Raw genomic sequence first — 25254 nt, 5'->3', positions numbered from 1 at the left:
GCATACCTCAGATTGACTGGAGTTGGGAGTTTGAGGAAACAAGGGAAAACAAAGACATAGGAGAGAGTGTGATACAGACTTTCAACTTCCAAAGCACCCTGACAGACTTTTACTGTTTTTGTGGTGAGCTATGTCGCTCAGCTTTGACCACTTCGATTCAAAGTTTCATGCATGAATTTGGAGAGTTAAAACCTGGCAGCTTCTTGTTGGATGTTTCTCCAGAATTCCCAGTCATTGACGACATAAGTGTAGCCAGGTTAGTGTTGTTGCTCGGTATTTGATTCTTGTACTATTTTGCTGTGCTAAAGAACTTTGTTTTGAAGTAAAATCACCATCTATCAAATGAAATTATTTTCTGTTCAAGCCCAATAAGCCTTCCACTTTTGCTGTTCTGAGATTGTTTGCATGCTAATCTTTAGGTTTGCATCTTGTTCTTTTACTGGACACCCCCCCCCCCCCCCCCCCCCCCCCCCCCCCCCCCCCCAAAAAAAAAAAAAGAACCAGGCCATCTCTCTCTCTCTCTCTCTCTCAAGTGCGGTAGATTGGTTATGCCATGTCCCTCTTGAATAACAGGTCTTAAGTTCAGCTCTCCTTGTCGGATAGTTCTTTAAGGTCTCTTGGGATAGTTTCCTACGACATTAAAATATTACTCTTCTTCTTCTTCTTCTCTCTCTCTCTCTCTCTCTCTCACACACACACACACACACACACACACACACACACACACACACACACACACACACTCAAGAAAAGGAGGGTTTGGAACCTGTTGTTTTACATTACCAAATTACAGGCTCAAAGGCATTACATCAGCCCGAAGACATAACAAAATAACGAATGTGGTGGTGAAAAACCATGAGATAGACAATAACAACAAACGCAAGGGAAAAACTACCACTAATACTCCAAAAGATGGGTGATACTACAAAAGCTAGGATCAAGGGAGTAATGGAAGAAAGTAGTAGAGCGCTTAAGCGGAAACATGCCACCCAGCCTTCGATGAAGAGGCTAGAGGAGTGGGGAACGTGTGGTTTGATCTTAATGAGTTTGCTTGAGTGGCCAGGTCTTGTTGGACCTCGACGACTTCTTTGGCAAACATGAACCTCAGGTGATGATCTTTCAAGTCTTCCGATTCTTAGCAATTCGAGTTTACTATGGTCCTCTTTAGGTCTCGAGTTCTATGAGATTTAGGTTTTGCTATTCAGTTGCAGAGGAAGCAGTTTGTCTCATATTTCTTTCTGGTGGTATTTATTCTTTGTTCTGAGGATACTTCTCTTTGAGAGGGGGCTTTTAGGTTATTATCTTCAATTGACTACCGGTGCTCCATTCAATAGAGTATCATGCACGGCCCACTCTCACGACGCTACGGAAACAGGGAAATTAGCGGATGTCCTTGCGGGAGAGTGGGCCTTCACCATAGAGACCATTGGGTGGGACCTGGTAATAGGTCTAGTCACCGATGGAGAGGCATCAAACAGGGCAGCCGAAGCAATTTTAGAGGGCATTTATCCTCACATCACGGTGTCCTTTTGCATGGCACATTGCCTTAACAACCTCCTGAAGGATTTCGACAAACTACCTTGGATTGAGCCTCTCATTGCATCCACGTCCAAGGTGGTTTGTTTCATCAACAACCACAACATACTTCGAGTTGAGTTCTTGAAACGATTGGGGGGCAAAGTGCTGCTAAAGTATTGTGAGACCCGCTTCACGTACAACTATCTTATGGTAAGCCGCTTTGTAGAGTGTCAAAGTGCAGTACGGTAGCTCTTCATCAGTACAGAGTTTGTGAAACCGGCTCGTAGGGCGGTAGGCTTTGGCTTTCACCGGAAATTCTTTACTTTAGACACACAGAGAGTACTTTGCAAAAGGAACCTGCGACGACGGGAATTAACATTTAAGCACACACACGGTTCGGAAGCTAGAATGCTCCGAGCAGACGTCGACAACCTGTAGGTCCCAAAATTGGCGCCCCTTTCGGTATTTCTTTATACTTTGAGAGGGTAATTACAAAGTAGAGTCTTGGGAATCCTTTACGTGTATCCTGCTAGATACTACCTGTTTTGGCCAAATTTCGGTAGCATAACAGCCCCAAAACTTGTGCAAAACCAATTCCCCTGCTGGAACTCACTCCCATCCTCTGATTCCTGCCCAAAGACAGTAAATTCAGCCCGCTGTATTTACTGGTTTTTGCCCTGTTTTCAGCCCTAAACAGTCCCCGAACTGTCCTCTGTCAGTGGGGCACTGTTCCCAATGGTTCTGGCGTCCGTATGGCTGAAAAACAGTCAAATTACAGCGCATACGCAGCGCTGAAAACGCACCTGTATGGTGAGGTTATGACCCTCACCGGTGCTTGCTTTGGAGTAGCAATTAACTACCCCTGTTCCTGCTCAAGGAGGCTCCTGCCTCAGCACAACAGGTTCTCAATGAAGCATCCCCCCAACATAAATCGAGCGCCCCCCTCTTCTGCGCTTGACCTGCAATGCATCTATGAACAAATCGATGCAAAAGGGGAAGATTTCCATGGCTGCCAAAACCTGCGTATCGCTGAAAACGCATCAAAACATCCCTGTAAACACGCATTTGATGCCTTCCAATGCTGAAAATGAGCTCCTTGGTCCTAGGTAAAGTCTTGGGAAGCTAAAAAATGGAGAGAAATGGCTGAAAATCAGTGTTATCAGTTTCTAAAATTGCTCCAAAAAGTTAGTTACGAGTTTTGTTCTCCCAGAATTGGTAAATTGGCCAAAAAGTGCCACTTGGCACTCATACATGCAATTTTCCCGCATTGGGCTTCTCGCTTAAAAATCACTTAATCGGTGCATCAGTTGACTTTATAGCAGAGTAATAAAATGTTCCACTTGTCATTTTGAAGCTAATGACGTGAACAGATTTCATGTCCCAAAATAATTGTTCCCTAAATTTTAGGGGATGCTTCCGTTGGACTCCCATTGGTCATCTTACCATCAATGCCCATTGGGACCGCATCCAAAAATGCAATGTAGCTGAGCTGTCGGGTACTTTACTTTGGTGACCCCACCTTGACATTGTACCTTTATTGAGTTCACTTCCTAGTATTCACCAACTTGCTAAGTGCGACGGGGGGACCTACATGATCTTGAACTGAGCCTAGACATCGTCTTACTATAGGAATTCCAATGCCGACCAACTTCCCGTCTGCGGGTGAAACTACCGTTCACATTGGCCATACAATGTCCGACCATTTGCAACTTCAAAAAGAGGGTCTCAAAAATTAAACAAAAATCATTGGAAAGAAACCAATAACTAAGGTTAGCAGTTGCCACGTCCTCGTGACAGTTTACTGAGACTTCCCATGCAAATACAGTGGCAGGGATCATTTGTACAGGGAAGGTAGAGGATCTTGAGTTCTGGGAGTCTCTTAAGACTCTTGACAAAATGCTGAAACCAGTGATCCACTTGCTTAGAGTGATGGATGGTATGAAACCTTGCATTGACAAGGTCTATGAAGCAATGGATTGCATGCTTGAGGCACTTGAAGTCTTGAGGAGGACCCCAATAGGCTCGAAGAAATGAAAGATCTTTGCAGTAGCAGGTGGAATGCCTATAGTTCACCTCTTCATGGTGTAGCTTTTGTGTTGGACCCAGAGTTCCAGGGTGCAAGGCAGGAGCATGATTTGGAGGTGAACACACATTGGAACACCATCTTGAAGAAGCTTCACTCTGATTGTGACATGCGACGCAAAATCAAGGACCAACTTGCATTTTACAAGGATATGTGAGGATCATTTGGGACAGCCGATGCCCAAATTGATCGCACCAAGATTTCCTCTGTCTTGTGGTGGCAAGAAAATGGTTTAGATGTATTAAAAGTTTAGGCATCTCAAGTGAATTGCCCATTGTGATCCCATTATTTACTTTGGCTTTTAGGTATTTATTTTACTTATTTGTCAAAGTCTTTGGTAGGGCAATTGTAAGGTGCAGCGGAAAGAATGTTGTATTTTCTCAAGATTAGTGATCTTTATTGCTCAAGGTTCCTTTTAGTTCTTAGGGAAGGAGAGAGCCTTCCGTCTCATGGGGAGTGCTATGATCACGAACAAAGTGAGTGGATATTGTGCATGCAAGTGAATGAGACTGAGAGAAGGAGAGAGAAGAGATACGACACCGAGAGGTTGTAAAACCCTCCTCCGAAGGCCCCACTCTCGTCAGCGAGAGTGGTCTACTTTGATTGCACAATGGTGTACAATGCGAATGCAATGGATTGATGCAAATGGGACTATGCCGATGACGACGACGACGACTTAGGCTGAAATCTGTGATCTTCTATTGGCTGAATTTCGTGGACTGTTTTCGGGCTGAAATTGATTGCTTTACTTCTGTCCTTATGACTGAAAATGATCGGCTTTGTCGGGGGTCATGCTGAAGATGAAAACGCTGAACTGTTGTACTGCTGAAAACGCTGATATTGCAGGTCTATCAATGCTGAAAAAACGCTGGAATGGCAGTGTTTTCCATGTTAGAAAAACGCTGAAATAGCAGAATTCTCCTAGCGTTAGTGGCTGGCTGAAATCGCTAGAAAGGGCTAGGGCTGGCGTTAGTAAAAACACTAAGGGCTGAGGCTTGTAGGTCGCGGGAAAAACGCTAGAGAAGGTCACTGCTGGTGATGACTTGCTGTAGGGGGGAAACGCCAAGGAGATGGAGTGGATGGCGATGCTAATGCTTGAAGATGCCCGCGAAGATGGAGGTCCAAAAACGCTGGGGGTGCTGGGTGGGGGGGGGGGGGGGGGTTCTGCTGAGAAGTTGCCTTTTGAGCGGGAAGCTCCTGCTGCCTCTTCTGCCAGAGAGTGCTAACTTGGGTTTGCTTATATATTAACTTAGCAAAATTGCCCTACCTACTTTTTTGTTGGAAAGTCATTAAAAAATAATAAGTGAAAATAACCAAAAATAGGAAAAATAGGCTAAATGCACTAGAAAATTCCCCTGTCTGAATTTGATGGATTCTGAAGGGAATATTGATGATCATGCTGTGTGCAACCAGAGGATATGCATCTATGCTAAGTGACTGGGCATGCACGGTCTACGAGTAGACTCACAAAAGTGCCACATCATTGCTAAGCTAGACTGACTGAACTGACTGAACCTTGTTGTGGTGTAGCTTGTCCACGGACACATAGGGTCGAGATGTGTCACGACTCACGTGACAGCAATCTACTGGGATTGCTATATAAGGCTTAAGCAACCCCTTGCCTCCATCATATACACATTCAGTTATTCATTGCCAAGGTTAATTGGTTCAGGAGACTCTCTCTCTCTCTCTCTCTCTCTCTCTCTCTCTCGTGCTCACTCCCCTTGGTCTCTACGCTTCCGCATCGTCGACTTTGACATGGTATCAAAGCACCTTGGTGGAGCAAAGTGTTGCTTGAAGCCCTAGGTGGAGGGGCGGTTCTGAGCAGATTGGAGAACTTCGTTGCGGCAAAATCCCTCCTCTGCTCCCAACGTTTCAAAACGTTGCTGTGTAGTGGCATCGAATCCCCTCCCTATTCTGCCTGCGAGTGTTTCAAAACGATGTGTTGGCAGTGCCTTGGCAACGGGCGAGGGTAGTGGTTTGTCTCTGCGTTTTAAGACGCTGTAGCCTGCTATCGACAATACACAGGGCCCCTCCCCCTGGGTTTTGAAACGCGCGCAGTGAGGATTTTGGAGCGACGATGACAACCCCCACTAAGTGCAGCGTGTTGAAAGTTGAAACGTTGTGTGTGTCTTGGGACATCGCCTCCCTTGTGCGATGATAGCCATGCACCTTGAGCAGAGCCCGACATTTTGAAACGCCAAGGGCTATAAGCAGTGGAGGGTAGCTCTCAAAGAGGGAGAAGTCACGTGGCTTGAGCGAGCAAATTAAGAGAGGGTGTTAGAGTTGGAGATTTTGTGCCTTGGGAGCAAAGCCTTGTGGAGCGGGGAAACTGGAGTTGAAGAGAGGAATTGCAGAGGGTGCGGAACAACTTGGGATTAGTGCAAAGGAGTGGATCGGCATCAGCTTGGAGTTCTTGCGGCTTGGAATTTGGAGCGGCAAGGAGATTTTTTGTGGCCTATTGGAGTGCAAGAAGGTACAAAATGCCGAGTTCTGCAACTCGACTGTCACGTGACACATCCAACCCTACGTGTCCGTGGACAAGCTACAACACGACAAGGGTTCAGTCAGTCCAATCAGTCTAGATTTAGAAGCGATTTGGCACTTTTGTGAGTCTGTTCGCAGACCGTGCATGTCCAGGCAGTTAGTGTAGATGCATATCCTCTGGTTGCACACAGCATGATCAGAAGCATTCCCATCAGAATCCATCAGAATCCTGCAGGGGAATTTTCCAGTGCATTTAGCCTATTTTACCTATTTTTGACATTTTTTACTTATTAATTTAAGTGACTTTTGTTGGAAAGTAGGTAGGGCAAATTGAGTAAGTTTGTATATAAGCAAACCTAAACTAGCACTAATTGGCAAAAGAGGCAGCAGGAGCACCTTGCTCAATAGGCAACTTCTCAGCAAGACCACCCTCGCGACAACTCTGGCGTTTTCTCTCAACAGAAGGCCTAGCGTTTTTGGACTAGATCAATGAGCGTTTTTGCACTTGCAGATTGCGTTTTGCATTTGCAAGACAAACGGCGACAGATTCCAGATTTTCAGTCCTAGTGTTTTTGCATCTGCATCCAACCCTAGCGTTTTGCAGATTCTCCGCAACGGAAACTCAAGGAACATCAGCATTTTCAGTTTTCAGCCTTTAGACATCACAGAAGAACCCTCGAACCTCGCAGATCTCACCTTCCCGCATCAGTTCCTCGTAGCACGGTCGGTTTCCGCAAGGTTTACAGTTTCAGCCCGAAAAACGTAGATTTCAGCATCTGCGTTTTCAGTGTGTCGTAGTTGCATCGTCGTCATCGACATAGAGTCAGAATTCAGCAGATACAAGATTTGCAGATTTCAGCCCTTGGCGTTTTCAGATTTCAGCCCGTCTTGTGGTCGTCCTCATCGTCGTCAAGTCCACGCGTAGTGTCCATTCACTTTGTTTGTGTCCATTGCACTCTCTCATTAAGAACGGAAGGCTCTACCTTCCATAAGAACAAAAAGGAACCTTGAGCACGGTTCGGAGCACTCATATTGAGCAAAGTTCAAACATTCATTCCGTTGCACCTAACATCAACAAGGCACCCTTTGCTTGAGCACCCTCGACGACATCGACCAAAGACAACCAAAAGCTATGGATAACGGATTGTCAACCATCCGTTTAGTGGCCTATGCACCGGCACAGTTCTCAAGGAACCCTACAAATTGTTTGGCTTGAGTTTGTGAAGTCAAAGCAAATGGAGGAGTTCGCTAGAGGACAACGGCAAAGGTCAGTTGGACAAGGATGCAGGGTTGTCCACGTCCGTCGAACGGAACGTCCCGTCCGTTCCGTCCGGGTTCCGTCCGATCAAAAAAAAGTGACCGTTGGCGGACGTTTTTGATTGTTTTTACAGCCGTTTTGTAGCGCCACGTGCTGGCAGTTTTTGAACGTTAAAAATTGAACGTTGGGGGCCTTGGAGCCTTGGCCCTTGGGGCATCATAAGCCAATGTGCCATCCCCCCCCCCCCCCCCCCCCCCCCCCCCCCCCCCCCCAACATCCACACACACACACACACACACACACAAAGCCACATGGGCTATGGCCATGGCACATGGAATTTGAATTTTGAAGCATGCTCTCTCTTTAACCCTCTTCTCCCTCTCTCCTCAAAACCTATATAAGGTTGCCCACCCTCTCTTCTTCTCCATATATCCCTCAAGCTCTCTCATTCATCTCCTTCCCTACTCAAGCTCCCTCAAGCTCTCTCCATTCATCAAGGGCCAAGGCTTCAAGCTTTGGCACTCCATCAAGGCTTCAAGCTTTGGCACTCCATCAAGTCTTCAAGCTCTCCATTAGTCCTTCAAGCTCCCTTCATCTCCTTCAAGCTCTCCATTGTTCCTTCAAGGCCTAAGCTTTCTTCATCTCCTTCAAGCTCTCCATTATTCCTTAAGCTCCCTTCATCTCCATCCATCTCCTTCAAGCTCTCCATTACTCTAAAGTTCTCTCATCACTCCCCATCCCTCAAGCTCTCCATAATGCCGCCCGCTCTTCATGAAGCCTTCAACAAGCATTGCCGCTACTTTGAAAGGGTGAAGAACAAGCAAAATGTTTGCAAATGGTATTGCAAATATTGCCCGAAGACCATGACCTCAAGCTCCACCCGCCTTATCATCCACTTGACCAAGGTGGGAGGGGAAGCGGGTCCTTGTCCGAATATCCCCGACGACATTCTCCAAGAGTGCAAAGCAAAGTATCTCCCCTTGAAGACGCGCAAGGCGGTTGCAAAGGCATCGGAGGAGGTGGTTCCGCCCGACCATGATCTCTCCGATTCGGGAGAGGATGCTTCTCCATCAATGTCCGTTGCATCCGGCGGCGCTACCATGGCCTCCACCGAGGGTGGTAGCGTCTCAAAGAAGAGCAAAAGAAGTCATGGTGGGCAGCCTCCAAAGCAAGCTACTCTTGCACAAACGGTGGGTGGAACTTCCGGTCCATTGTCTTTCCTCAAAGAGAGGCAACGACGAGCGGAGATAGAGATTGCACGCACCATCATTGAGTGCAATCTCTCTTTTCATATTCTTCGCACGGATCGTTGGAAACGCATGGTGAAGGCTATTGCCGTGGTTGGTCCATGTGAAGGGTGGACGGGAGTGTCATACCATGACATGCGCACCAAAAAGCTTGATGAAGAGAGGGCACGAATCGACAAGTCTCTTGACCCTGTGCGTGCCGGATGGGTAAAGTATGGTTGCTCTATTCTCACCGATGGATGGAGTGACCGCAAGAAGAGGGGAATCATTAATATCCTTGTCTTATGCCCTCTTGGTACCTACTTCTTGCGAGCGGTTGATGCGGGAGCAAGGGGGAAAAAGGTCACGGGTGCCTTCATTTACCGCCACATTCGTCAAGCCATAAAAGAGGTAAAATTTTTGATTCCACTCTCAAGTATCTACTATTTTCAATTTTGTCTTTTGCCTTGGCTCTTCTCACTTTCCCTTCTTTCTCCATATGTAGATCGGTCCAAGCAACGTCATTCAAGTAATCACTGACAATGCCTCCAATTGTGCTTCCATGGCCAAAAAGCTAGAGGCGGAGTATCCACACATAGTATGGACTCCATGTGCATCACATTGCATTGACCTCCTCTTGGAGGACATTGGCGACCTACCTTGGGTAAAGGACATTCTATCCCAAGCCCTCTCCATCGTCAACTTCATCAACAAAAAGGTGAGAGTACTTGCGATATATCGCACTTACTCCGGCTTGGAGTTGAAGAAGCCTTCCGCAACACGCTTTGCCGCTATGTGGCTCCTCCTTGAGCGCCGCTATGATGTGCAAACCAACTTGCAAAAGACAATGGTCTCGGATGAGTTCAAAGCATGGATTGAAGAAGAGACCCAATCATCCCAACAAGATGCAAAGGCCATCCAACGGCTTTGCTTGAAGGAGGAGTTTTGGCAAGAGGTCAAGGGTCTTGTCATGGTGGTATTGCCATTGTATAAGGTGCTTCGGATGACCGACATGGAAGGGTCTACCATAGGTCTCCTCTACCACTTCATGGAGGAGGCTTACAAGGAGATTGAGAGATCCACCATTCTTGATGGAGCACCCGATGGTTCACGGTAAACATATCACCTTATGATTTATGTACATTGTAAGTTGTCTTTTTCTATCTACGGTTCTACCCTTCCATGCTTGACTATCTTTCTCTCTCTCTTTGTAGTGATGTGTTGGAGGACTCTCCAAAGAGAGATGACATTCTCTTCCTTGTTAAAAAGCGGTGGGATTGGATGAGGCGACCAATCCATGGCTTTGCCGCCCTCTTGCATCCGGCTTTCAAAAAGCCATCAATCTTTGCGGATCAAGCACTTCAAGAGGAGCGCGACAAGTACCTTCCAAAGATACTCAATGAAGAACACCATGGAGAGTTTCTCCAAGAGCTCATCAACTATGGAGACCAAAGAGGCACGGCATTCGCTTCCTCGGTGTGTTGGAAGAGGGATTCGTTAGTGAAGCCTCTTTTTTGGTGGGAATGTTTTGGCTATCAATTGCCTCACCTTCAAAGGGTGGCATTGAGGGTTCTTGGACAGGTATATCATATATATTAATAATTATACATAATACCATACCATAAATTATAAATTTATAATCTCAATCATGTCATCATTTGACATTCATCATTCATGTGACATGTCACATAAGTCACCTCTCAATTGAAAATTCCCACAATTCAAATCTCATGCCTCTCTTCTATCATCTATGTGCTCTAGGATTGCTCATTGGGTGCATGTGAGCGGAATTGGTCGGCGTATTCTCTTATACACACCAAGATCCGCAACAAGCTTTCTACGAAGCAATTGGAGCGGCTTATCTATTGTCGCTCCAATTTACGCATGTTGAGGTCCATGCACGAGATGCCAATGGCTAGGCAGGTAATTGAGTTGGCTACATCATACTCTTTATTTATGCTTTCACATGTATGATGTAATATGTATGATGTATCATGTGCTCATATTTTTGGCATACCAAATTGCTAACTCCATTAATCTTCTTGCATGTTGTAAATGACAAATAGGTGAATGTAGATGAATGCAAGCTCTCCATTGAGACTCTTAAGAGTCTCAACAAAGATCGCGATCCAGAGGAGGAGCAAATATTTTGAGACCTCTACTTGGAGTTGGAGGAGATTGATCGCCGTGTCTCTCGCACACGGTCCCGCAAGAAGGTGGTTGTGCGAGCTTTGGCAACTACAGGTAGAGGAGCTTTCACTTCGGTTGCTCGTGGGAGTGGAAGAGCGTCGGCACAGACACCCAGGACCTATGTGCGGCGAGGCTCGGGTAGCGGATCTACTATGGCGGACACCACTTTGGAGAATGTGTCCATTTCTAGACCTGCGGATCCTAGAGAGCCAGAGTTTGATGATGAGGGCAACATCCTTAGTGAGGGAGATTATGGTCTTGCATCTAGTGCATCTGATGCAAGTAGTGATGAGGATGATGCAGCTGCCTCTAGCTCAAGCTCGGACCACAACTCCGGTGATGAGAGCGATATGAGCACTTAGAACTCTCTCTTTATGCTTTAAAGTTTGTACCCATGGGCCATGAGACTATGAGTTGTGTCACTACTTTTTTGTACTACTTTTTGTCACTTGTATCTCTCGAGCCTCGACTCTCTACTTATGTAATGAATTATGAAATCAAATGCAATCATGATCATCTTTTTTCGAACATTGCCGTTTCCAATGTCCATGGCCAAATCTTTAATGTTCTTACTTGTAAGACATCTCCTTTGAGTTGTATGTACTTAATACTAAGTAGTTACTCATAATAGAGTAAAAGCTCTGAAAAATATATGATTTATTTTTTTTGCATCGTACGTTACGTCAACGTACGTCTAATTTTTTTTAGTTCGATTAGTACCGCACGTCTTCGTACGTGTAACCATCATACGTGACCGTACGTGTCAACTATGCAAGGATGGCAGTACCAGTACTCAGTTAGCTGCCTCGGTACTCGGGAGGTACGACCTTAGTCATGATTGTGATTCGACGCTTTGTTTGGCTGGAGAATTTGAAGCCAAAGGCAAGAGCAGGAACTCACAGATAGACAAGGACAAAGGCAAGATGGACAGAGATTACGGTAATAAAGATTTGACAGAGAAGATCGGCATGGCACATGTGGCGGTGGCCACAATGGCCTCAACGTCAAATTTCTAGTCAAAAGGAAGGTGTCACCACTAGCTTCAGCCAGAGAGAGGCTTGTGAGTGGCAGAGAGGGGCAATGCCTACTCCCTATAATTAATTTGGACCCTTGTGTTGGAGTTCAAGTTATTGGTGTTTGGACCCGTAGGTTGGAATTCAATGCACATGCATCTGACAGGGAACCAATCAGATATCTAAAACACTATGGATGGGCGCGCCAATTCATTGTTGTTGGTCGGATCATGGACATGATGTGTTCCAGCAGTTCATTATCTTGGAGTTTTATATTTTGGATGTGACATGTTCATAGTTCACGATGGGGATTATTGGATGTAGTATGGTCTACAGTTCAAAGTTTCTAGAAGGCAACCAATGCTCAAGATGGCATTACTTTTAGGTACAAAGTTGAGGAGAGCAACACCGAGGTGTATCCAGTTGATGGCCTCTATTGGGGTGTCCATGGTAGCTTCTTCATCAACTTGGTCTCACTATTGATGTCCACTATGAGCTGCAAAGAGGGTGTTAGTTTAGGCATCTCAAGTGAACTGCCCAATGTCATCCCATTATTTAGTTTGGCTTTTAGGTATTTATCTTACTTATTTGTCGAAGTCTTGGGTAGGGCAATTTACTGCGATTGCTATATAAGCAACCCCTTGCCTCCATTGTATACAGTGTACACATTCAATTATTCATTGCCAAGGTTGATTGGTTCAGTAGTCTCTCTCTCTCTCTCTCTCTCTGTCTCTCTCTCTCTCTCTCTCTCTCTCTCTCTCTTGCTCACTTCCCTTGGTCTCTACGCTTCCGCATCGTCGACTTTGACAAGATGGTCTTGACCTTCAGTGACTATCCGTCTGCATTCTGAGCCAAGCGATTAGCTCTTCTTGCTTGGAGCAATTGTGGAGTGTATATAGCCGCATTGCATCTAGAAAGAGAAACCGACTTGGAATGGAGAAAGCAAATGACCTTGTTTTTGTCGGTGCAAATTAAAGATGCTTTGCAAGTCAACATCCAAAGTGACAGATCCTTTTCTTTAGTGGGAGATGGAGGCAGAGGGAGAGGTGCTTGGAGAGGCAGGAGGATTTGCCTATGCAAGAGGATTGGGATGATATTAATGACAAGCAGGACACCACTACAAATTGGGAGGTGGGATGCTCTTCTGCCTCTACCCAGAGGTGAACATCAGGCATGAGTCATGATTCATTGCTCATTGGTTTTTGACATTTGTCTCCTTTGTAGCCGCCGGTTTTTCCCCCCTTTTTGTAATGCACTACCACATGAGTGATTGAGTCTTGACATGTCACCTAGTGACTTTTACGGTTGTTATTTCGCACTCTAGTCTCTACATGTCTTTTTGTAGCGCATTGGCTGGCCTTGTAAGCCATCTTTATATTCTATCATCTTTTGCTCCAAGCTTTTGTGTGGAGTGTGGACTCTATTCAACTTTGAGTTAATGTTCTTTCTATGAAGAATAAAGATGTTTTTGTTATTTGTAAAGGATGATTCCAATTCATGTGTTGTGTGTAGTGCGCAATCGCGTGTAAGCCTTAAGACTGAAGAATCATTGCAAAGCATGCCTAAATAGGATTCTACTTGGACTAATGGGTGTGTGGCTCTCTACTAACATATAAGTTAAATCCAACCTAATTTAAGCATATTTTAAGCTTACCATTCCGGCCCTTGTTCCCGTTCCGCTTTTTCGAGGGATGGCCGTTCCGGAAACGTTCCGGAAGCCCCCATTCCGGTTCCCCGTTCCCGTTCCAGGTAACTTTGGGCGTATAGGCTCTCTTTTGTAGAGGAGAGGCGTAATTGCACTTGTGTCACAATTGTGAGACTTTGGTTACAACTTCTAACATGGTCTCAAAGCTACGGTGCTTTGCTCCGACTTGCATAAGAATCTTGGCTTTTTGATGTGTGGATTTGTAGGATTGAGGATGGCTGATTTGGACGCTGATGATTTAGCCAACAGTGGATTGTATTCCTCTGTTTCTTTGTTTCTAGCTCTTCATATGGGTTTTATTTCTCTATCACTAGTGCTTTTCCCCTTAGGTTTTATAATCTTGTGATATCCCCTGGTTATTTTTCACTTTGAGCCATGGTTATGTGCAATGCCTATGGACTTCTGTAATGCCTTCGGGCTCTTTGTAATTTTTGTAGTAATACAAGGGTTCAAACCCCACTTCTTCAGAAAAAGGAGGAGGAAGAATCTAGAGAGAAGAGAGAGAGAGAGTCAGTGCATGGCTAGGAACATTCTTGCTATGACTCAGAGATTGGTAGGGAGGAATTCTATGACTGGACATCCAAAGTGTACCCTAAAGGAACCCCTTTTTTAAGGGGCAAGTTGGAAGGGTGTCTGTCACTAGCGTGTGACTACTATCTATCCTTTTTGTTGATTTCTTTCTTATTATTTATTTACTTTCACTTTTTGGAAACACCCCTCGGGAAATCTAACTGCCCTGCATTGCATAGCTAGTGTGGAACTGTCCAGAGGGAGTCTAGGCCTGAGGGCAAGAGAGCACTAAGGTTGGACAAAGACTATGGTTAGCCAAAGTGGAGTCATTGACTAGCCAAAGTGGAATCCTTTGCTACAGAGGGTACATTTCAGTTTTGGGTGTGGCTACAGTGTACAAAGGGGGTCAGATGACCGAGAAAGATACAATGGCAGCATCTCCTAAAATTTAGGGAATTGCTATTTTGGGACCTGAAAATGTGTTTGCGTCATTACCTCCGGAATGACAAGGAGAGCATTTTCTTACTCTGCCGTGAAGTCAACTGGGCAACCGGTTGGAAGATTTTTAGGCGGCAACCCCGAAACGGGAAAATGCTTGTAAATGCGCCAAGTGGCACATTCTGGTGCACTTTCCTCATGCAAGAGTAGGTGGCGCTGAATTTTAAGCTGGGAGAGGCTCATTTGCTGATTTTGTCACAGGTTAAGAGCTATGGAGTGCTTCCTTTCCCTCCTATGTACAATGCGGTGCTAGGAGTGATGCCGTGCATGCTACGCACTGCCCTCTCTTTCCCCTATGGCAGTATGTTATGCCCCTCTAGTGGGCTTTTCATTTGACCAATGTACAGTTGTGTGGGTTCATGTGCGATTGCCGAGGCAAGAGCCTCTTGTACAGGTACTAGATTAGCTAGCGGCTAATCCCCCGCAGGTAGAGTAACTTCCAGTAACTTCCAGTAACTTCCTATAGGTTTGTGCCATTGACAGAACAGATTGAAAAATACTGTTGTGGCCTACCCAAAGGATTGAGAATGTACTGCACGAAGACCAAAGTCACTACTTTGACGCAGCTCATCGAGGTAGCAAACACTGACAATGGTTTGCTCAAGGGAGAAGATTGTGAATTTAATACTGGCGTCAAGGAAGGATCAGCCAAGAAAAATTCAGCGAAGAAGTATGTTCCCAAGGAGGTTCCTAAAGTGACTCTGGAGCCAACCAACGCAGGGAAAGACAAAGCTACGGCTGAATCAGAAAAGGGACCAAGGAAGAAATGGAAAAGACGTTTTCCTCGCAAGTCGGAAGAGCAAAAGAAGGTCCTGAGGTCAGAGAACAAATGCTTCATCTGTGAGCAGCCTCGCCACATTGCTTACAATTGTCCTACAAAGAAAAGGCCAGCTGATTCTGAAGACAAGGAAGACAAGAAAGGAAAGAAGCCCATGGCAGGTCTAGTGCCAGATATGGTGGGCGACAAGCCAAATTCAGATGCAAGTGAGCTTTGCAGAGCATGGGGAAAGGTCAGGGATCAAACATTGCTTGTCTTCTTTGATCCAGGTGCCAAAGCCAACTTCATTTCCCCAGAATTGGCTTCAAAGTTGGTAGTCAGACCTGAAGAGATGGGGTATACAGCAGAGGCAGGTTTGGCATGTCCTGGCCATACAGAGGCTGTGACACCCATCATTGGAAAGTTGCGCCTACATATCCAGTCCTATGTAGATGCTAAAGAATTTTACATCATGCCACCGGACGGATGTGATGTGTTGTTAGGTATTCCTTGGTTATTTCGTGTACATGGAATCATGGATCCTACAACAAAAAGATCACTGTATAGAGCAGGGGAAAGACTCACATTCTGGATGTAAAGCTTAAAGGGGAGTCTATTCCCACTGTATCAGCTTTTGCTATTACTTCTGTAATGAAAAAGTATCTTTCTGCGTACTTGGTTTTTGCACGTGAAGTGTCAGATTGTGATGAATCAAATTTATTTGTGCTAGATAAAGAAAGGTCAATGTTTTTACAACAGTATAGTGACTGTTTTTCCGATTCATTACCGTCTCAATTACCGCCAGAGAGACCCAAGGACCATGCGATAGATTTGGTGCCAGGCAGTAGCCCACCAAATAAGCCTCCGTACAGGGTTAGTGCGGCTCAGCAGAAAGAGATAATGGGCCAAGTACAGGAGCTGTTAGAAAAGGGGCTGATTCAGCCCAGTTCATCTCCATTGTGTTCTCCAGTGTTGTTGGTGCAGAAAAAGGATGGCTCATGACGTATGTGCATCGACTACCGTGCACTGAACAAGAATACGATCAAGAATAGGTTCCCTATACCTAGAATTGATGATATTCTGGACAAATTAGGAGGAGCAGCTATGTTTAGCAGGATAGATCTAAAGAGTGGGTACCATCAGATCCGCATTAGATCAGAGGATGTGCACAAGACTGCTATTAGAACGACGTTTGGCCTTTACGAATTTTTAGTGATGCCCTTTGGTCTCACAAATGCTCCTGCTACGTTCAATAGGATGATGGACAGAATTTTCCGTCCACACCAGCAGTTTGTTGGTACATTCTTTGATGACATGATAGTCTACTCAAAGAATGAAGAGGAGCATAGGCATCACTTGGCCATTGTGTTCGAAGAGCTACGCAGTCATAGGTTGCTCATCAATGCGAAGAAAAGTGAATTTTTTTCGGAAGAGATTCACTCTCTGGGACACATTGTCTCAAAGGATGGTGTTAGAATGGATCCTGCAAAAGTTGAAGCGATAAAGTCATGGCCAGATTTGAAGACTGTGCACGATGTCCAAAGTTTCTTGGGACTATGCTCCTATTACAGAAGGTTTATCCGAAATTTCGCTGAGATTGCTTCACCTTTACATGCTCTTCAAAGGAAGGCAGTCACCTTTAGATGGACACAGAAAGAGATTTCAGCTTTTAATCTCTTAAAGGAAAAGATGACTTCAGATTCAGTCATTGTGTTGCCAGATCTAAGGAAGTCATTTGTGGTCCAGTGCGACGCCTGTGGTAGTAGCATTGGTGCAGTGCTAATGCAAGATGGCAGGGTAGTAGCCTATGAGAGTAGAATCTTGCAAGGGCAAGAAAAGACTATGCAAGTCTATGAAAAAGAATTGCAGGCTGTGATTCATGCAGTCTTAAGTTGGAAACACTACCTGCTAGGTGTAGACTTTGTTGTCCAGATTCAATCATTGTGTTGCCAGATCTAAGGAAGTCATTTGTGGTCCAATGCGACGCCTGTGGTAGTAGCATTGGTGCAGTGCTAATGCAAGATGACAGGGTAGTAGCCTATGAGAGTAGAATCTTGCAAGGGCCAGAAAAGACTATGCAAGTCTATGAAAAAGAATTGCAGGCTGTGATTCATGCACTCTTAAGTTGGAAACACTACCTGCTAGGTGTAGACTTTGTTGTCCAAACGGGCCATCAGACCTTGCGGTACTTCTTGACACAGGCAAAGTTATCTGAGAAGCATATGCGATGGGCAAATATCTTGTCCATGTTCCACTTTCAGCATGTGCATGTGGAAGGCAAGAAGAACGTTGTGGCTGATGCCTTGTCAAGGAAGCCTCAAATTTGAGCTGTGTCAATTCCTTATCATCATGAACTTGATGATATGAGAGAACAGTATGCAAATGATGAAGATTTTGCAAGGGTCTTCGAGCAACTAATGGATGGACAACGTCATGAACACTATCTTCTTAAAGACGGGTTCATGATGATGCATGGCAGATTGTGTGTCACAAAGCCATTGCGACGCAAAGTTATGAAAGAGAGTCATGTCCCACCGTTTGCAGGGCATCGTGGTCTCGATGCTACAGTTAAAGCGGTTGAGACACTCTTCTACTGGCCTACATTGAGAAGAGATGTGGATGCCTTTGTGCAAGAATGCCTAATATGCCAAAAGGTCAAGTTTGACAGGCAAAAGGCACCAGGATTATTGCAACCACTACCTATTCCAAATAAACCATGGGAAAGTATTGCTATGGATTTTATCTTTGATCTTCCGAGAACGCAAACAGGAAACGATGGTATTTGGACCATCATTTGCAGATTTAGCAAGCAGGCTCATTTTATTCCTGTCAGGAAGAAGATAAAGCCAGATCAGATGGCACTCTTTTTGTTGAGCAATATTTTCAAGTATCATGGCATGCCACAGTCCATTGTTAGCGACCGTGATCCACGCATGACAAGTTTGTTCTGGAGAGGCTTTTTTGAGAATATGGGCACCACGCTCAAATTCTCTTCGTCATTTCATCCTCAAACAGATGGGCAGTGAGAAGAGGCAAATTCTACTGTCCTAGATCTGCCGAAGTGTTATGTGTCAAAGCATAAAGGAAAGTGGGAGCAATATTTGCCATTGGTGGAGTATGCGTACAATAATACAGTGCATTCATCAACTGGCAAGGTACCTTTTGAGATAGTTGAAGGTGGCAAGAAAGTTCCTCCCATACTGCATACAAAGGACAAGATATTTGAAGCAGATAAGTATGTTCAAGACATGGATGAAATGTACAAGAAGGTCAAAGTGGCCTTGGAAAAGACTCATGCAAAGCAAAAGAAAGCAGCTGATTGTCACTGTCGTGAAGTGGTATTTTCACTTGGTGATTGGGTGCTTTTACGCTTTGAAAAGGCAAGGTTAAAGAAGATGAAGGGCAAGGAAAGACTGTTTCCAAAGCTCAACATGCGTTACTATGGGCCTTTTCAAGTGTGCGACATAATCAATGATGTTGCATATAGGCTGAAATTGCCTGACAGTTGGAAGATTCACAATGCGTTTCATGTGAGTCTTCTCAGACCCTATGTGGGTGATGTGCCAGAAGATATGCCAGTTGAAGATCAGCCGGAAGTCGAGGAACTTGACGAGATCTTGGTCCTCGAACAGATTTTGGCACATAAGGAAAGAAAAGTGAAAGGCAAGGTTGCTAGGCGTTACTTGGTAAAGTTCAGAAACTATCCACCAACGGATGCTAAGTGGATGGAAGAAGGTGAACTTGCAGAGTCACCAACTGTGTTATCACTTTACCTTGAAGCCTTCGATTTGCAACCTACCTAGACCCCTTGAGTTTCAAAGCTACATGGATTGTCAGTGTGACAATGGCTTCTGAAACAAATGATATACATGGTATTTAAAGTGAGATCAAATCAAATACATGTTACATGAATGTTAAGAGCTGTACAGATTGTCAGTTTGGCAATTGCTCTTATGGAATGTCCAAAAGTTTGGTTAGTGCTATAGAAGTGAGTATTTCGTGTCAGTTTGTCAAGGATATAGTAATTGCTTCTATTAAAGAGTACATGTGTAACTGCATTCTTAAACTGTCGGTTTGGGTATGCTCGAAAGTGTTTCTGGGCCCAACGTGTACTGTAAGACAGTGGCAAAATGTGTGGCTACCATTTTGTCATTGGAAAGTTAGTGACTCAAAGCAATGGCAGAGTGCGAAGCTACCACTATGTCATTGGGACAGGGTTCACACGCAGACAATACATGTGTCAACGAGGTGTTGAATACACCGGGGTTGACAATGAGCATGTATGTGTCGTACATGTGTCGACAGGTGTTGAATACATCAGTGAGCATGTACGACATAGATGCAAACGAGGACGTTTGAGATTTCAAGAGAGGGGTATGTCACTAGCGTGTGACTACTATCTATCCTTTTTGTTGATTTCTTTCTTATTATTTATTTACTTTCACTTTTTGGAAACACCCCTCGGGAAATCTAACTGCCTTGCATTGCATAGCTAGTGTGGAACTGTCCAGAGGGAGTCCAGGCTTGAGGGCAAGAGAGCACTAAGGTTGGACAAAGACTATGGTTAGCCAAAGTGGGGTCATTGACCAGCCAAAGTGGAATCCTTTGCTACAGAGGGTACATTTCAGTTTTGGGTGTGGCTACAGTGTACAAAGGGGGTTAGATGACCTAGAAAGATACAATGGCAGCATCTCCTAAAATTTAGGGAATTGCTATTTTGGGACCTGAAAATGTGTTTGCGTCATTACCTCCGGAACGACAAGGAGAACATTTTCTTACTCTGCCGTGAAGTGATCGTGAAGTGAACTGGGCAACCGGTTGGGAGATTTTTAGGCGGCAACCTCGAAACGGGAAAATGCTTGTAAATGCGCCAAGTGGCACATTCTAGTGTACTTTCCTCATGCAAGAGAAGGTGGCGCTGAATTTTAAGCTGGGAGAGGCTCATTTGCAGATTTTGTCACAGGTTAAGAGCTATGGAGTGCTTCCCTTCCCTCCTATGTACAGTGCGGTGCCAAGAGTGATGCCGTGCACGCTACGCACTGCCCTCTCTTTCCCCTATGGCAGTATGTTATGCCCCTCTAGTGGGCTTTTCATTTGACCAATGTACAGTTGTGTGGGTTCATGCGCGATTGCCAAGGCAAGAGCCTCTTGTAGAGGTACTGGATTAGCTAGCGGCTAATCCCCCGCAAGTACAGGTGAATTCGGTTCGGAGAGGTTTCACGCCAGAAATCTCGTCCGATTCAAAGGGCAAGTAGCCCTACAGATGCGGGAGCTCGAGGACTTGCTACGGATGTGACCGGCACGCGAAACGGAGCTCGAAACAGTAAATTACAGCCTACTGTGTATTTTTGTAGGTTTAGGGTTTTGGCCCTAAACGGTCCCTAATACCCCCAAGAGGTTCGGGGACTTGAGGGGACCGCTGTACAGGTGATCTGGCGCATTTTCGGGGCTGAAAACAGAGAATTCAGCGTGCTGCAGATTCTCGCCAGGTTTTGCAAAGTACCCTTATGCGTCGGGAAAGTCATTCAATGCGTGGGAATACTGACTGTGTGAAGGGTCCTAGTACAGTTATGTTGCCGAAATCGGGCCAGAACAGTTGAAATTCAGCCAAGTTTGTGCGGGGCAGCTTGTAGGGAACCACAGCGTTTATTCCCTCTTGTAAAACAATAAAGAAATACCGAAAGGGGCGCCTAAGTTAGGGGCCAATCTGGTGTTGGTCTTCTCATACAGGTGCATTCTAGCAGCCTGTATCCCTTTCCCCTTTGTTGTGTCTTGAAAGAACAGGTAAAGTGGGCGACAAATTAAATGGGTGAAAGCAAATAAGGTTTAAGTCTAAGGTCTACCGCCCTTTTTGTAAGTACAGGCCGGTTTCAGTTTTTAGAAAATATGCTCAGCAAAATGGCAATAGGTGCTGGTGGCATTAGCGACTGGCAAGCTCAATAGGCAGGAGAAAGGCAGCAACGGGTAGAGGGTAGTGACAAGGTGCTATATAGCAGGTGCAAACGCTTGGTTGTGGTGGCGATTGTGATGGCTGTCCCGGGAAGGGGGGTTGTGTGTGCTAAGACAGCAATGGGTGACATGGGCAAAGGCTATTAGGCCGTTCCCATGAAGCGCGACGTTGAGTTTAGCGGGCTACACACGTAGGCAAGGCTCACACTGTCACTTGAAGTCTTGACGCCGCTTTTGGGCTTTTGGGCAGGGATGCCCATAAAAGTGAGGCCAGGGTGTCACAAATTGTTGACGTGTCAAGCCCTGAAGAATGGAGCCAACTTGCAGATGCCTGCCGAGGGGACTAAACCCTGAGAAGAACAAGCAATAGAAGAAGAAGTCCTACCAACTTATGGGACCCCGTCCGATGGGGCCCCAAGTGACATAAAGAATTAAAATAAAGGAGGACCCGTAGTTGATGATGTGGCAACTTTCAAAAATCACGCTGACAGTGCTGACGTGGCAAGCCGTACGGATTCCGCTTTTTGCGCTTGTAGTTGTACGGAATTCCGTGATTTACGCTGGCAGCTTTTTGGCATTGCTTTTGGACCAGAAGGTTTTGAGTTTGAAGGCTTTTCATGTAAACTGCTTTACTAGGCCAAGGGCCTTTAAATATGTGCTAAGGGCTCATTCTCTGGCATGCTTCCTAGAGAAAGTGCAGAGTTTGGAGTACCGGCTTGTACTGAGTTGATGCAATATAAAGAAATACCGAAAGGGGCGCCAAGGTTTGGGGCCAATACTCTCTGGGGTGGAATTCTGTCACTCCGTGTCGCGTGTCGTCTCTCTCAGTTGAGTTGTTATTGAAGTGCTAAAAGTCTGTTCAGTCTGTTCTTTGCTATTGGCTCGTGGTGCCCATCTTGTGACAAAGGGTACCATTAGTCTTAGTACTACAACCTCGTGGAAGACTCAAAAGGGACTCTCTTTGCACTTTGACAGTTGAAACTTTGACTTTTGTTCTACGAAATAAAAAAATACCGCCTGGGGCGCCTAGTTTAGGTGCTAGTGCTTCTGAAAGTGAAAATCAAGTGAGGCTTGCCTGTTACATGCTCAAGTGAGGCTCCCCCCCCCCATAAGTGTTTGGGAGTATGTGACCATCTATTATACATTTTTGTGTGTGCTGCCCTTCTAATCTTGATATGGTATGCGACACTTGGTTGTAGATTATGTAAATCCATGATCCATCCTAGAGTGTTAATTCTATTTTTCACCTAAAAGTGAGCGAGCAGCGAGGATCTCTTTAGTACTCTGGACAAAAACAGATAAAGAAAAACAGCAAAAGTCGCCGTGCTCTCTACTTAACTGGAAAGCAAACATGGTAATCCCCTGCACTGGGGCTGAATGGAGAGAGATACTGCAAAGAGAGAATCGGGGAGCTAGACAAAAGAAACTAGAGGGACAAGTTATTTCTGCTTGCATAAACCCTAAGTTGTGACACTTTGATGTAAGATGAATTTGGTTTAATCAGCCAAGGAGAACTCAGCATGTGCTTTGGCTGGTTTGTTGTTCGGTCTTATCTGCATAATTAATAAGATTCTCTTCTTTTGGTAGAGCAACGCGACTTACGTCCAAATTCCTCTCTGGCCTTGCAGCAAAGGATTATGGTTACTGTCTGCTGCCTGCTATTTTCCTCATCCCGAGAAAGAGCTCACAGGAGGCGAGGATGCATACTTCATATGTCCTGAGAAGCAAGTGTTTGGTGTCGCTGATGGAGTTGGTGGCTGGGCAGAAGTTGGTGTTGATTCTGGTGAATATGCCCGTCAACTCATGAGTGAGTCTTTGATAGCAGCTCGAGAGGAGCCAACAGGTTCAGTAGATGCTGCTCGTGTTCTTAAGAAAGCGTATTCCAAAACTACTTGTCGAGGGTCTTCCACAGCATGCATTCTAGCTCTCTCAGATTATGTAAGGATTCGACTTAAGGTAGCTTGACTTGTCTAAATAGATTACGTCTAATCTGCAAAATGATTTTTTGTAGGGATTGCAAGCTGTGAATTTGGGGGACAGTGGGTTTATTGTTGTGAGGAATGGACGAGTGATCTTCAAGTCTCCAGCGCAACAGCATAATTTCAACTTTCCATTTCAGCTGGAAAGCTGTGGGGCGGGTGACCCAGTTTCCGCAGCCGAGGTTAGTGGAAATAGTCTTTATTATTGGCATCCATTCCTGCACTTAACACTTCATGAGGCTCGGTACATGTACCTTACGTACTTGATGAACTAAATATCATGTATTGGGTGCATGGACAGACATTGCACATTTGTGAGGCAAACCATTGCTGTTCGCATTCATTGGTTCTATCATTGCCAAGTTTGAAGGATTTATCCTAGCAATGACAATATAGTTAGTCTACATGTAGGTTACGTACTGTTAGACCGATGTTATTGGCTATTTAAGGCACCATCTTTGAGGGCAGCTTACAAGTTATTTCCCAACTTGTCTAACGTGCAGGCATTCTAACTGGTCCTAGTAGATAAGCACACTCTAGACAAAGAAGCAATCTTGTGAGGTTTTGTGTGTGAAGAGTTGAAAGTGTTATGTTTTTGAAAGAAGTTCATCATACTCTGTTCATTTTACGTTTGTTGCAGCTTTTTGTTGTTGAGGTTGCAGCAGAGGATGTCATCATTGCTGGCACAGATGGGCTGTTTGACAATCTTTTTGCTACCGAAATTGAGACCATTGTTTTGCAGGCCAAATGGTCTGGCATGAGTCCTGATGTTACAGCACAAAAAATTGCTTATCTGGCAAGAGAACGTGCAAACGACAGCAACGGGGAAACCCCTTTTTCTGCAGCTGCTCAAAATGCGGGCTATTCTTTCTATGGAGGAAAAATGGACGATATTACTGTCATTGTGTCCTACGTTACGGATCATCATATGGGTTGAGAGGATCACACACACAGTTTTTGTAAAATGCCCCTTTTTGAATTTCTTCCAAAATCTTCCTGTATATAAAGAAAGAATGTGGTCCAGGATTTTGTATTTCTGGCTGTCATATTGAACTGCTGATAACGAGCGTACTTAGCTTATTTGGGGAATATCTAAAAGGCAACAGCGCGCTTTGTCATGTGCAGAAGTTTCATATTCAGCAAGTAGTTCAGCGATAAATTTACATTGAAATATTTGTAACATTTTGTGCTTTACCTACGGATTATGATAGGTGTTTGGAAACAAAGGGCTTGGATGAGAAATTTCCACTCAATCCCATGGAGCGCATTTTCGAGTTTCCAAGCCAGTGTTGATGTTTTCTGTGATGCCAGAAGGGCGAACCTCTGGAACATGTTCCCAATGCCCTGCAAAATGCCCACACCTCCTAAAAATAAGGGATCCTCATTCATTTTATCAAGTCACACTTCCAAGCAACCAAGCTATCTTTTTGTCTTCAAGCAACTTGTTTCTCTTGCCGTCAAGGTTGTGGGGAGGAGGGCTGCAAATCTCAGCCCTCCATCCACCCTGCTTTATCTCCCGGAATCTTTTATTGCACCTACTGGATCTTTGCCAGATCAGCAGCCGTAATAGTCGTAACCAACAACCAATGTTGGCACTCCAGGTCAGCTGTCGGGACAGCTTCAATAGTTGACACCTCAGCTGTGAGAATATGCTGACACCTCAGCACCTGGAACAGAGTCTTGCTCACAACTCAGCACCCGAGACCATCTGGGACCATCCTGCAATGGCGTCTGTACTGCAGTGTGCTCTGTACCCGGCCAGGTGGCGGTTGAAGGTTGGCCCTCCTCCCCAAGATCTTGACGGCCGGAAAAGGACGCTGACTGTCCTTTCCCTGTAGTCACTGCTCCCACCATGGCTCGCAGCCTCCCCGCCGCTCGCCATGGGGTCACAGTGATTACAGGGAAAGGACAATCAACGTCCTTTCCCTACCCCTTCTCTTAGTTATTTTCTACTGTATCTGAAATACCTTAATCTACACTGTGGGATCAATATTAGGCCAGTAAGTTATGACATAAGCTCATGGGCAACCCCAACCATGTTGGGGCGACTTGTTGAGAAGGCCTTGCACTAAGGAAGGGCC

General features: G+C 45.2%; 2 protein-coding genes across 2 annotated transcripts; both read left to right on the top strand.

Annotated features, from left to right (window-relative positions):
- The first annotated feature begins 23 nt into the window (after nt 1-23).
- Nucleotides 24-24291, top strand: LOC147444643 (putative protein phosphatase 2C 55). Its single transcript, XM_086527185.1, has 4 exons — nt 24-256; nt 22823-23132; nt 23206-23355; nt 23814-24291. Exons 1-4 carry the CDS (start codon nt 168-170, stop codon nt 24108-24110), a joined length of 846 nt encoding a protein of 281 aa, XP_086383311.1. The 5' UTR covers nt 24-167; the 3' UTR covers nt 24111-24291.
- On the top strand, nt 533-11292 carry LOC147444644 (uncharacterized). Its single transcript, XM_086527184.1, has 5 exons — nt 533-8983; nt 9078-9685; nt 9787-10153; nt 10334-10495; nt 10639-11292. Exons 1-5 carry the CDS (start codon nt 8102-8104, stop codon nt 10723-10725), a joined length of 2106 nt encoding a protein of 701 aa, XP_086383310.1. The 5' UTR covers nt 533-8101; the 3' UTR covers nt 10726-11292.
- Nucleotides 24292-25254: the final 963 nt, after the last annotated feature.

The sequence above is a fragment of the Adiantum capillus-veneris genome, chromosome 13 (genome assembly GCF_014529385.1).
Source record: "Adiantum capillus-veneris isolate H3 chromosome 13, ASM1452938v2, whole genome shotgun sequence".
NCBI lineage: Eukaryota > Viridiplantae > Streptophyta > Polypodiopsida > Polypodiales > Pteridaceae > Adiantum > Adiantum capillus-veneris.
The sequence above is the reverse complement of the archived record's forward strand: the minus strand, read 5'-3'. Positions and strand labels throughout refer to the sequence as shown.